Source organism: Limanda limanda, chromosome 1 (genome assembly GCF_963576545.1).
Source record: "Limanda limanda chromosome 1, fLimLim1.1, whole genome shotgun sequence".
NCBI lineage: Eukaryota > Metazoa > Chordata > Actinopteri > Pleuronectiformes > Pleuronectidae > Limanda > Limanda limanda.
The window spans coordinates 39890711-39903634 of NC_083636.1; the positions used below are offsets into that span (position 1 = coordinate 39890711).

Genomic DNA, 12924 nt, shown 5'->3' on the forward strand with positions numbered 1-12924 from the left:
TAACTGTACCCAACTCTTATCTATCTGTATTACGCATAAATGTGTTGTTTTTTCTTGTGATAGTGATAATATAACCAGATTTCTAGGAAAACATTTCATAAGCTCAGAAAATAAGAATTCAGACCATCATGAAAAATAAAACTCCCCACAGAAACGTGATTGATGAACAAATTATGGCAGGTATGTTAGTAAGTTTACTAACGTTTTACAAAAGACAAGAAATCCAGCCAATGGCTCGCCTCCAGTTTCTTTCTGCTCCAGTAAATATATGTTCTTGTCCAAAGACACATAGGATGCTCTCTGGCCACCTAAAATGTGTTCTCTAAATGTTAATCTATCAGCTTTATGCTGGATTTACATCACAGGAAGCACTTCTGGTGTCTTTGTTTTCTGGCTTTGGAAGAAAGATGAAAATCCTTACAAATATAAACAGAGTCCTTGTCCCCAAGTCATTGAATACCATTTTAAAGAATCACTCCCGTTTATTGCAGAACTCATTTCTTGTCTTTATTTTAGCCATCATTTGTAAAAGCAAAAGAACATTGTACCTGCCAAGTGAAGCGCTAAAATCTGGTAATGCACCAAAATAGCTCAAATGAAATCAGACTGGGCCAAAAACATAATAACTCGAACAATCAGGAATAAAACTACCTCATACTCTGATCCGCAGTGCCCTTGTGGAAAAGTCGCATCTAAAATTAGGTGGTATTATCAAGGCTTTATTAAACGGCCTAAGGCCAGGTTTGGCTTAATTGTTCATAACCTATTCAATTAAATGCCATCTTATTATGAAGGAGTCCCTGATCGTGCCTCACAGCCTCACTAGCCTCGACAACGTGATATTTAATATATTGGATTCTGATTCATAAGAATGCTGGTTCCTCAAAATAAGACCTGTATCTATATAACTAACCACTTTAAAGAGAAAATATAAAATCAGTTATCATCAACTCTGCCCTTCCTGTCCGGTCAGATGAGCTCTTCAGGTTCTTCCAGCTCGTTGTTTTGGTGTTTGAGCCCAAAAACTCTGCTCTCATTAGTCTTTTCCATCAGCAGCCATTCTCCACTCGTTTCTACTGAGATGAGTGGGATGAGTAGAGAAGAGAGCCAACAGGCCTTTGCACCAGCTGTGTGTTGTGTAACTCCTCCACTGCCCTCAAACTAAGCTGTGTTTGACTGTGGGCACGATCACTGGTACTCGTTCAACAAAGTTACATCATAACTGAACCCTTGCACCTTTCCTGAGCAGGAGAACACACAGATGTAATGTGCACTACAGTTACTGGTGTGTGGATCGGTAAAAATATGCAGCGAATGCAGAAATTAACAGTGGTTCTATCTCCTTGTGTTCAGGTTGATTTTTTTTTGTACTTTTCTTTTCCCATCTTTAACATAATAAAAATGTAAAACCGCTACTGAAGCGGTTATTAGGTTATAAATTGTATGAATTAGTTCATGCTTTTACTCTTTGTAATTCATGGGAGGTTCTTAATTTTAATCAAGTAGCCTCATTATCCATCATTATCCTAAAGCAGCGTAAGAGTAAAGAGCAGTCACAGAAAAGTCCACAAACTGGCTCAGAAATGTCAGTTATGGTGTTTATTCCACCACATACACTCGACTGGTACTCACTGGTACCAGGCAAACAGTATTCGGTCCATGTGCCATGGTTACAGAAGTGATGACACATAAATCTATCAGGATATCATCTTCAACGCTGCACACACACACAAACAATGGCGTGTATCCAAGAAGTGCTGCTCCAATGAGTTCACTGCGGCTGTGGGGACGTTGGTGGTACATTTGAATACATTTCTATCCCAGTCCAGTAAAAGTTTAACGACATAGCTGCCTATACTAGAAACAGGTGGGGGCTCCAACAGTCTATTGATGCCACTGATGGACCACAGAACCCCTTATTGGCACATCAGAACTACCACTGTGACTATATCAACTGTAAAGGCTTGTGCTCTATCATCCTTCATGGTGTTGTAGCTGGAATGGGACTCTACTGGAACAGGTTTTCCGTGACTGCCTGGGAGTTAGCATGATGCTTTGTGGATGTCCTCGTTGTGGGGGAGCTCGCCAGCAGTGGCAGCTCACACCAGAATCACCGGTGGAGTGAATGTTGGCAACCACATCCTGAGCGACTCTGCCTATCCCTTACAGAACTGGCTCTTAAAACAATTCTCTGTCTTTGGATTGCTGCAACAAGTTACCTCATGGAAAGAAATGAGTGTGTCATGCAGAGAGGCTTGTAATAGTGAGTTTGATGCACCTGCACCAGCTGTAAATATATATTATAAATGTACTGTAGTTCAAATACAAATTAGTCCTATACAGTTCTGGCTGCTTGGCTGAGTGTCCTCAGGATTGCTGGGAAGGCTTGATTTAAGGACGCAGTTGAAGCAGTCTCCTCCCTCCTCATGCCTCTTTCGGCTCCCTCCCTCACATCTGTAAACATCGCTCCCACTGTGCTCCACGTCAGCCTCAGCTGCCCCACATCCACTGCCTGCATCCCCCTCAGGACAGGCAGATGCTGCTGTTACTGATGCTGTTTCCTCCTGGAGAAAAACAAAGGGGTTTATCAGTGCTGTTTTGGTGAATACTCTAAACCTGAGACAATTCACTTTTCGGTCAAAGCTCGTCCATTGAAAATAACAACAGCACCAGTGGAAGAGTGTGACATTTAATTCAGCATAGTCTACTAGACCGCATTATTTAGCAGACTTTAATTTCTTTAATGGATGTTGAAGTGCTGAACGCCTTCTGTTTGTTAGATTAAATGTTTAAATATATTTATTTAGCTGAAGACAAAGTGCTGCTGGCAGCAGCAGTGAAAGATGTAGATCAAACTATGAGACGGATGTTTATAGATCAGTGATTCTAGCCTCAAACTCTGACCCAGTGACAGACTCGTGATTAAAGTGATTTGCAGCATTGAGATTAAAACTGAGTGAGAAGTACTGCATTACATAATCTAACCTACAATACGATAGTTTTACTACTGGTGAATGTGGATGCATACTGACTGTTTTTTATTGTAGAAAAGCAATGTTCAGAACATCCCTTCTTGCATGATGATGGTGCAGAAGTAATGATTCTCTCTGACATATCAGAAGAAGGCCTTTATACAGCAATATATAAAGTTTGCCAACAGTAGCTCACATGAGTCACAATAACTAATTGATCATCTAGGAAGAGGTAAGACAACAACAGGTAATGCACAACCCTTATGTGTACTTAACTGCCCAAGGTTGACTTGATTTTCATTTGTTAGACAATAAATGTGCAGTTTTGTCTTTGATAATATAACCTGACGCACCAGATGGTTTGTTAGGCAGACCCATCTGGGAAGCCTTCTTTGGAAACTTTTTGGGAAAAGGGGAAAAATACTTCAGGTGAAAGGCTGAATCACCCGTCTATCACTGTTTATCACAGGTGTCGAAGTCGGTCAGGAGAAGAGTAATAACATATTTCACATGGAGAAAAGCCTCCAGCGTTGTCCTTTGCTCTTTTTCCAATGAAATACTCCCCAGTTCTGATAGGCCTGATGCCACGTGTGTGCTCTTTTTATTAAAAGGGCTGTAAATGTTTGTTACTCAACAGTTCTTCTTGCTCTTCTCTCGCTGCAGGAGTACGAGTTTGTGGTTCTGCCCAATGCTTACATGATCCACATGCCTCATGCACCCAGCTTCGACATCACCAAGTTCCGCTCCAATAAGCAGTACCGGGTCTGTCTCAAGACCCTGAAGGAGGAGTTCCAGCAGAACATGTCGCGGCGCTACGGCTTCGCCGCCCTTAAGTACATGACGGCCGAGAACAACAGCTAGCCACCGCTGCTGACCCTCAGACCCCCGGTGAACTGCTGAACACACTCCAGAGCCTGGGGGTGTGGTGGAGGGAATGGGGTGTTGGGAGGGGGGCGGGGGGGTATGATGGCATGAGGGACTACAAGAAACTGACCCTCGGCGTGGGACTGCAAGGGGTTGGACCAGCTGAATGTGGGCCCCGGCTGTATGGGCCCTGGGCTCCAGATGTGGAACTGTGTCTGACGACAGGCAAAGGACAGAGGACATTTAATGCCTTGCCATATTTGTAAGAGCAGTGACAAAGTTGTGAGCTATGTGTAACGTTATGTACGTGTGTGTGTGTGTGTGTGTGTGTGTGTGAGAGAGTGTGTGTGTACATGCAGGTAGATGAAAGGTGTTACTGTTTGTGTGTGTGTCCCTTCAGGGTGGTGCTTGGCAAAAAGCTTAAGGAGAGCTGAAGATGTGAAGCGTCGGGAGCTTAACATTCTGTTTGCACGCTGCAAAGAGGAATGCCTTCCAAGTGCCATGAAGTAACAAAATGCTGCTGCGGTCTGACTGACAGTGCACCCTGACTCAAATGCAAACCGCCGGCGAGCGGCAGAGATAAGACAAAGCAGTAAACACGTCCACACAGATTTGGAAAATCTCCTCCTGACGAATGACACGTGCTCAGATATTGAGTCGAGCAGCCAGTCCGCCGGCCATCTGCTGCTGTCTAATTTGTTCCATAGCTGATACCGATCAGAATAAATCCTCCTCCTTGTATAACAAGGGAAGTTAAGTGCAAGGATGGCAGGAGGTCGTCCACGCGGTTGATATTAAGGGTATCTCCACGTTAGCCTGACTGTGCTGCTTGCAAGTGTTTCCAGTGTTTTGTTACAATTAACAGAATCTGACAGCAGTTGGTGCAGAGGGCTTTTTTCCCACTGTATTTTTAATTGATGCCAGGGCGATCTGCACACAGATTGCTGTCGGTTCGTGAAGCCCCCCCCCCCCCCCCGCCACACTGAGCACTACGCAGCGGAGCACCAGTCACTGAGGTCACAGTTTACTTTTCTTTCCAAGAATCAGAATCGTTATCAGTGTGTTTACCGTCCTCCTGGGTGGAGCAGGGAGGGGTAGAGTCTCTACTTACTGTCTGGAGGAAATTATGCCGGGGGGGGGGGGGCGTCAGGAAGAAGAAGTGAAACTCCGAAACTCCACTGGAGATCCACTATCTCTCTCTCTCACTCGGTCTATTTCTTTCTCACTCTGGCCTCTAGTTTGACGACATCACAGAGAAAAAATAGGCTCATAACCTGTCTATGTTCAAACACAGTGGTTCTATTGGTCAAAAGGACAACGCCTGGTTGAAGAAGTTTTTCTTAATTTGCCTATAGACAGGGAAAAAAATATGAATGATAATTAATAAAAAAAATAAAGCGAGTTATTGGACAAAGTATTGAGAAATAAGTCCAACACTTACAGGAAAAATAAAATTGCACTCAGTAGAGCACATGACTTTTAACCCACGGCCCAGCAATCCTTTAATCCCAATCAATTAAAACAATCCTTAAAACTAATGCCACATTACGCTCCTCAGATACACGTTGCTGATAGTTAAACAGTGTCTAGCCCTCATCTTCAAATCCACTAGATTCAGATTTTTTATTGGATCCATAAGAAAATTCACAAACTGAATGTCTGAATGTTTTTCACACATAATTCTCTGCGACATCAAAGGAAATCTTTCAAGTCTCGAATGTAAGAATGTAATAAAAAATGGAAATAAATTCTTGGAACCGCAGTGACATTTCCTGAACCATACCCTTCCACTACACATGTGGTAATCTGTCCATTCGTTTTTCTGTAATCCTGCTCACTAACAGACACATGAAATGAAAATATAACCTCCTTGGTTGAGATAAGAAACTCTGACAAGTTTATAATAGAAAGAAAAAACGATGCAGGGTTTTAAATGATCAAGTAAAGATCCAAATAGGATTAGAATCTGTTCTGGTTTTCCCAGCGGAACAGGAGTCCAGTCACACTGCCTCACCCACACAGAACATTTAGAGGTTACACTGAGCGCCTGATGCCCCAGCAGCTCCGTAGATTTAACTTCCGCACATCAGCTACTGAGGTAGTGACACTGAAGCGAGTAGATGGAAGCAGAGTTTTTTATATATTAATACATTTTCTCAAAAAAGCAATCGAATCCGCTCACACATGTCTTCCCACTCTAATCTTTAAGAAATATAATCATTACAAATATAATGCAATTCGCGATCCGGTCCAAAAAATGCATCCATCCATCCTGAACACTTCAGCGGTGTATCGCACAGCAACCATTCACACCTACAGTTAATTTGGAATCTCCAATCAACCTTACCCCAATCTGCATCTGAGGACTGTGGGAGGAAGATGGAGCACCCAGAGAGAAGGCCGCCCACTCTGCCACTGTGCCACCATCCAACATTCTGAGAAAGAAAATGGATTTCCACAGATTTCTGTATCAGATTCAGTAAAGTGTGTGTGTGTGTGTGTGTGTGTGTGTGTGTGTGTGTGCATGTGTAGGGGCTGATCATGTCAATAAAAGTTTGTTGAGCTGTGATGAGTTTCATGAGAACAGTAGCTGATATTATTTGTAGAGGGACATACAAGCCACACTCCTCATTATTTTTAATTAGGTCTGACCTTTCAGTCTGCTCACCACACATCACACGTCGCCACTGGTTTAACTAGAGGCCCCCCCCCCCTCTCTCTGTCTCTTACTCCCTGTCTGTCTCTCGACAGTACTCTCTCATTCTGTACAGGAGAGCTGCAGAAGGGCTCGGTGCAGTCAACCAGGTGTGTGTGCGTGTGTTTGAGTGTGTGTGTGTAGGTGAATGCGCCGTTTTTCTGATTGTACATGTCTGTTCCATTTGCTAGTGTGTGTGTGTGTGTGTGTGTGTGAGTGTGAGTGTGAGTGTGAGTGTGAGTGTGGAGCTGGGAGGAGCTGCGGTGTGTAAGTAGGACAGTGCTGACTGATGCTGCTACCTGAATAAAAGCAAAATCAAACACTCTTCTGTCACTCTGTTTCACCATTTCTTTCTTTATTATTTTCAGTTTAATGTGAAACACACACACACAAAGCAGAGTATTACACCTATGTGTGTCTTTGTACTATCAAGAAGTCCCAAGAGTGTTGCCATCTTTCAGAGTTACATGTTACATGTCACTTTTGTCTGGAGCTGAGAACATCAAATCACTTTGATATCAGGGTTATCAACACTTGACTACAGATTTTTAACAGACTGCCTGAGTTACAAACATATGTGCGATTTAACACACAATGTTCAATGAATAGAAGTGTTCAATTGAAGCTGATGTGTGTGTAGACAAATCCAGTAGGTACCATCCCTGCTGGGCCTCGCTCTACAAGGAGGGAGATACTGTATGTCCTGGTAGTCACAATGGCTCAAGGTCGTTTTTGAAACTCTTGGAATCAGCAGGTGTTTAAAAACCTCCAGTGAATAATGAGTCTAAACCAGTGGTACAGTATTTCAGGGTGATGTGCAGGGACACTTGGGAGCTCAGCTTTAGGATAGAAATTTGGATTAATCGCAAAAATTCACATATTTGAGTTTGAGAGGAATACACAATTACTAATATATCATATATTTTAGAACGTTGTCACAGGATCTAATCTTCATTCAAATGCAGCAGGACATACCTCTGCAGCTACTGACTGACTGCTGCAGAGCAAACACTTGATCATCAAGGAGGCAGACGAAGGGAAATTAATATGCTGCCACTGAAAAATATACTGGGGAAAAAAGAGACTAATCCTTGTGTTGTATGACAAAACTGGAAGAATGTTGTGAGTTTGGTGTGATTTGGACTGGCCGTTCAGTCATTGATTATTAAAAAATAATTTAATCTTTACAAAAAAGTCAATATACAAGCTGTAGCAGTCAGAAGGGTTCGGGCATCATGCAACAATCAATCTGTGGACAGAGTTGTCTTCTAAGTCCTCGAGTAAAGTACGGCGGTGGAGGGTTTCTGGGTCAAACCTCCAGATCATTTAGATTTCTTTCACTATATCGGACTGACACTGATATTACCCCCGGGTCTCGGGAGATGTTTTTCCATAAGACAGCAACATTCGAAGAATGTCTTTCTTTGTGGTAAGTTGTCTTTAACGTAGAAGCATAACCTATACAGTGTTAATCCCCATTTATATGCATCAAAAAGCTAGGGACGAAATCGTTCCAATAAAAATGCTGTTTCAATAATTTGGTTACAGTGAAGAATATATTTTGTGTCAGTAATTTACTGCTCCTCTCTGTGTCTCTATCATTCACGCTGCGTACTGCCAACCAAATCCAGCCAAACCGAGCGCGCAGCCTCCTCCTCCGGCTCTGCATACAAATTCTCCTGTTTTTACCCAGTCTGAGTTTACACATGTGTCCAATCACAGTTTGTGAGTGTGAGTGTGAGTGTGTGTGTGTGTGTGTGTGTGTGTGTGTGTGTGTGTGTGTGTCAGTGTGAGAGAAAGAGAGACTGAGGAAAAGAGCGAGCAGGAATGAGGAATATGTGCACAGCTATGAAGAAGGATTTTACTCTTTGAGGAAAAGTATTGATTAATATGTGACATTTTGGCGTCACTGTTAGCGGTTTCAAATGTATTTGGTTGCTGTAATGTTTTATATTGAGCTGATTGAGAATCAGAATCAGAATTTTTTTATTGGCCAAGTATATTTTCACATACAGGAAATTAACTTGGTGTGGTTGGTGCGTCGGACATAAAACAACAATATATATAGGTAGAAAACAATACAAGTAGAAAGAACAATAAGTTATTGGGCATTTGCAGTACTAAGGTGCAGTGATTTGGATTTGAGATAGTACCAATAATTACTTTGAAAGATTGTGGCCAGAATATTGTGTCCACTATACAACAGACCTCTCAAATAGCCGACATGGAATGTCTGAACGGATGAGAGCAGTTCAGTAAATCATTCAAACTAAACCACACATATGAAAAGCAATATAGCAAATCCAGTTTCATTTTATGAAAAACCTTCACTATAAAATCTCCCCTGCAGATAGACCAGGTAGGATAAACACAAAGTTTTCCAACTTCACTCTGCACTATATAGTATATAATATATTCTGCACACAATGTCTGGCAAACGATAAAAAAGTGACATTATATTGTAGAACTGTTTGTGGAGGACTATGCTAAAGTGTAATGTAAGCAGGCAAGAGGCTGAGAAGGAAAGTGTCCCTGGCAGCTGTTCCATCAGAGAGTGAATGATCTGTGAAAGTGCAGCGTATAGAAGCGCTGGATAAATGTCTGTGTAAATGGGTGAATATGAATTGTAATGGTTGCTAAGACTAAAAAATCTCCAGCCTAAATATTGAACATTTAACATGGAAAGGATTTTTAAACTGCACATTAATTTATTTCCTCGAATAGAATAAGCACAAGCAATAAATACACAGTCTCCAGAAAATACAACTGCATTTTCCCTCACAATGGGAATTATTATCGTTATTTGCTTTTCAATACACGTCCTATAAAATTATTAAGAGTGTAATTATTTATATGTTCAGATCTTTATGTGAAAATGAAACAAACCCTGAGGATTAAACTGCTGCTGTGATTTTGTTGTTGTTTGCAGCTTAAAGATGCCAACCATCACATTTCCAGACTTCCACAACACATTATTACACCCATAACTTATAAGTGACCACACAGGAAGAAATTAGTTTTTGAAATTGCTGTGTCCAGGAGCCATTCATCACTAAGTGTTCACCACTTTTTCACGAGTTTCATTTAGCGTTTTATTTTCTCTTATGCCTGTTTGTACCTGTATTCCTCTGTGTGTGTGTTGTGTGTGTGTGTGTTTGTTTGTGTGTGTATTCGTGCTGCTGGGACACTTGAGGCTAAGGGGACAGCAGGATGACCTGACTCTAAATGAAATGAGAGCGGCGCACACAGTTTATCAGCCCCCTGGTTGTCTGACTGTCCCTGGTGGAGCCATCCCTTAAACTCGCTTTAATGAAGGTCCCACGACACCATTCCTCTTATCGGATAGGCTATTAAAAGTTTTAGAGGGGCCGCGTTTTGAAATTTAATGCATGAATTTTAGCTGACTTTTACATAATAAATTAAGGGGATTGGAGGAGGTTGGCCTCACATTGATATGCTGTGGCTTTTCCTACTGAAAGGTGAGATTTTTAAAGGGTGGCGCTGCTCCTGCCGCTGTGTTTCTTCAATTTAACCTTTCACACTGAAGAGAAAGCCAAGGCTTCAGAATAAAAGCAACAGTTTGTCCAAAGGTAAGTCGTCATCGTGGCAACACAGATCTTTTACTGGTAGACTGAAACAAGGAATTCCACTGGTCTTTGTTCTGCATCAATCATCTTCTCAGGTCAAATTTAAAATACACACAATTCACCCACAGCCTCCAGTTTACACACAAGTCTTAATTAAAATATTAGTTAATAACATTTGAAAACCGTTTGAAACCACATAGTAAGTGCTGAGATGCAGAACACAAGTATGTAGGTAAAATGAAGTTGAATGGGTCAGATGATGACAGGTTGGAAACAAATGTCCAGGTCAGACAAAGCTGACTCGCAAGAGAAAATAATTGAAGACAGTAAAATTACGACAGAATTTCTGGTTGAACCGTTTAGTTTTCATATTGATTGTCTTTATTATATTATTCAAATCATAAAAAAGATCAGGACTGAAGCCCGACATGATGTTCAATACGGTGGTCTCCCTGGTGGCTGCAGCACTCTCAGCCTTACACACACACACACACAAACACCAGCGATTAGACAAAAGTCAGCAAAATGTCTCACACCAGAACTTTCTTAAGAGATCAAACACCATCACATCCTCATTTAATCACACAACCAAATTTTAATTCAAGAAAATTACACATTCAGGGCCAAGACAAAAAACTGTATATCGATTGGTCCCTTCATTGGGACTCTGTCCTTGCTTCTTTCCTATTCCTCATTGTGAACTCACTTACAGGGAGACATTTACATAGAAATACTTTATAAATGTCTCGCATATATGGCAGCGTGTGATTGATATTCTGTTTTACATGCTGCAGTGAATGATATTTCAGTCTTGGATGAGAAACTGCTCGTTTGTCTTTATGTTCTTTGGAGGTAGATTGGTTTTACATTGAATCATGGGTCCACACTGACACCTAGTGGTCATATTTCAGGCCTCTGAGAGTTTTGTCAGCATGTCTTGAATTAAATATGAAGCAAATCAAAGCAAAATACCATACCTGCAAACATGAAACACTTAAACAAATCCTACATTTACGAGGCTCGTGCTGCTCAATTCTTGATGCTTTGGTGTGTATTGGCTCATATTGCAGCTGTAAAGTGATGATTTTGTGTTGAACTTCATGTTTGTTACTCTGTTAGTAAAACCAGTGGACATATACTGAAGATAAAATCTATCTCTGAGGGGCTCCGTGATTCTATTCTGCTGCTTATTTGGCTTCCTGAATTTTAGCACAATGTTTAACGTACTAAACAATCAAAATTCAGTATAATAATATATAACAGTGACAAAGTGTCAGGTCGTGTTGTCATGTGTTTACCCACTGGTTGTGTAGCGGCTCTGTCATTAGAGCATTTAATAGAAAACTATGATGACACTCAGTCGAGTTCACACCTCCGCAAAGACCAGTCCCCTCATTACACCACATTTAAATTCTCTTTATCCAGTTTTCATTTGAATCTGCACCGAATCATACACCCTCATAAATAAACATGTCCTTTTTTCATCAAGATCCATGAATTATTCTCTGAGAAATCAGACAAATTGTTCAAATCTTGCCATGTTAAATAAAGTGAAAATAAAAAGCCTATATTAACTATTAATATTCAATGGGTTCTTCCATCCTTCCACAAAGTGAATCCATCCAGTAGTTTTTGTCAAATCTTGCTAAATATATCAGACAGAAAAACAAACGCTGATGAACATCCTTGGCGGAGGAACCATGGTTGAACAGGCACAGTAGAGAGGATAGGCTGCGGCTTAGGAGGTAGAGAGGGCTGTCCACTACCCAGAAGGTCAGAGGTGTCTATCCTCCTCCAGTCTGCATTCCAAAGGGTCCTGACAGCTTTGCCAACAGTCTATGAATAGTGTGTGACAGTAAAAGCGTTACATATAGGAGTGTGTGAATGGATGAATGTGACTTGTACCGTAAAGTGCTTTGAGTGATTGCAAGACTAGAAAGTGCAAATAAATATCATCCAAGTACCATTAACATTTAAAAACTTTGTAAATTATAGTTCAATGACAAACCAGAGCTGTATGACCCTCTCTGACAGTCCCCGTCACAGCCATTTCTCCAAATTCAGCGTTATCTCCTAACGCTATCTGCACAGTGATACCAGCTCTCTTTGACAGTGCAGAGCTTTGACAGTACAAATAGTCCAAAATGGGATCTGTCACATTAGTTGGCTGCATCTCCTTTCATAAAAACCCTGTTGTGTCCTATGAGAAATGACACCAACAGAGCGTTCGTATTTATATCCATTTTTGTCACTTTGCCTGGCTGCTCAAATCTATCTAAAAGTATTAATGATATCCGTCATCATCATCATTACCATCTGACATCAGACACCTCACCAGAGAACCAGCCATTACATTAAAGAGGTTAGACTGATAGATGTGTTCAATAATTAGAATAACACTCAAAGGACATTGTATAAATTGAAATCATTTACAAGAGTGAGTTCCCTGACTCCTAAAACTTCCCGTCAGGAAATTTTTACTCAGATTGCAGAAGTTCCATTTTTTTTTCTTTTAAAGGCTGTGGAGTGGCTGTAAAGAATCAGCCACTGAAATCAGTCTGCAGAGGAGAGGAGGGAGGGGAAACATCCTCAGGGAAACAGAGCAAACCCTCAGTTTTAAGAGAAATGAAGTTGCTCTCTGAGCTATGAGAGAACCAGAGGGGAGCAGAGAGCTGGAGGATGAATAGAAGACATCAGCAGCTCTGAAAGCAGCAGCAGCAGCAGCAGGTCATCACCGCCCTCGCCGCCTCTCACCTGACGAATATTCACAGACGGCCGTGACAGAGGATGGTGGGGCGACGACAGG

General features: G+C 41.5%; 1 protein-coding gene across 1 annotated transcript in view; it reads left to right on the forward strand.

The window, feature by feature from the left end:
- Positions 1–3897, forward strand: part of large1 (LARGE xylosyl- and glucuronyltransferase 1) — a 126501-nt gene extending 122604 nt beyond the window's left edge. Inside the window, exon 16 of the mRNA XM_061077494.1 lies at positions 3636–3897. Coding sequence (XP_060933477.1) covers positions 3636–3833 — 198 coding nt within the window. The 3' untranslated portion in view covers positions 3834–3897. The remainder of the gene's footprint in view (positions 1–3635) is intronic.
- The last annotated feature ends 9027 nt before the right edge of the window (positions 3898–12924 follow it).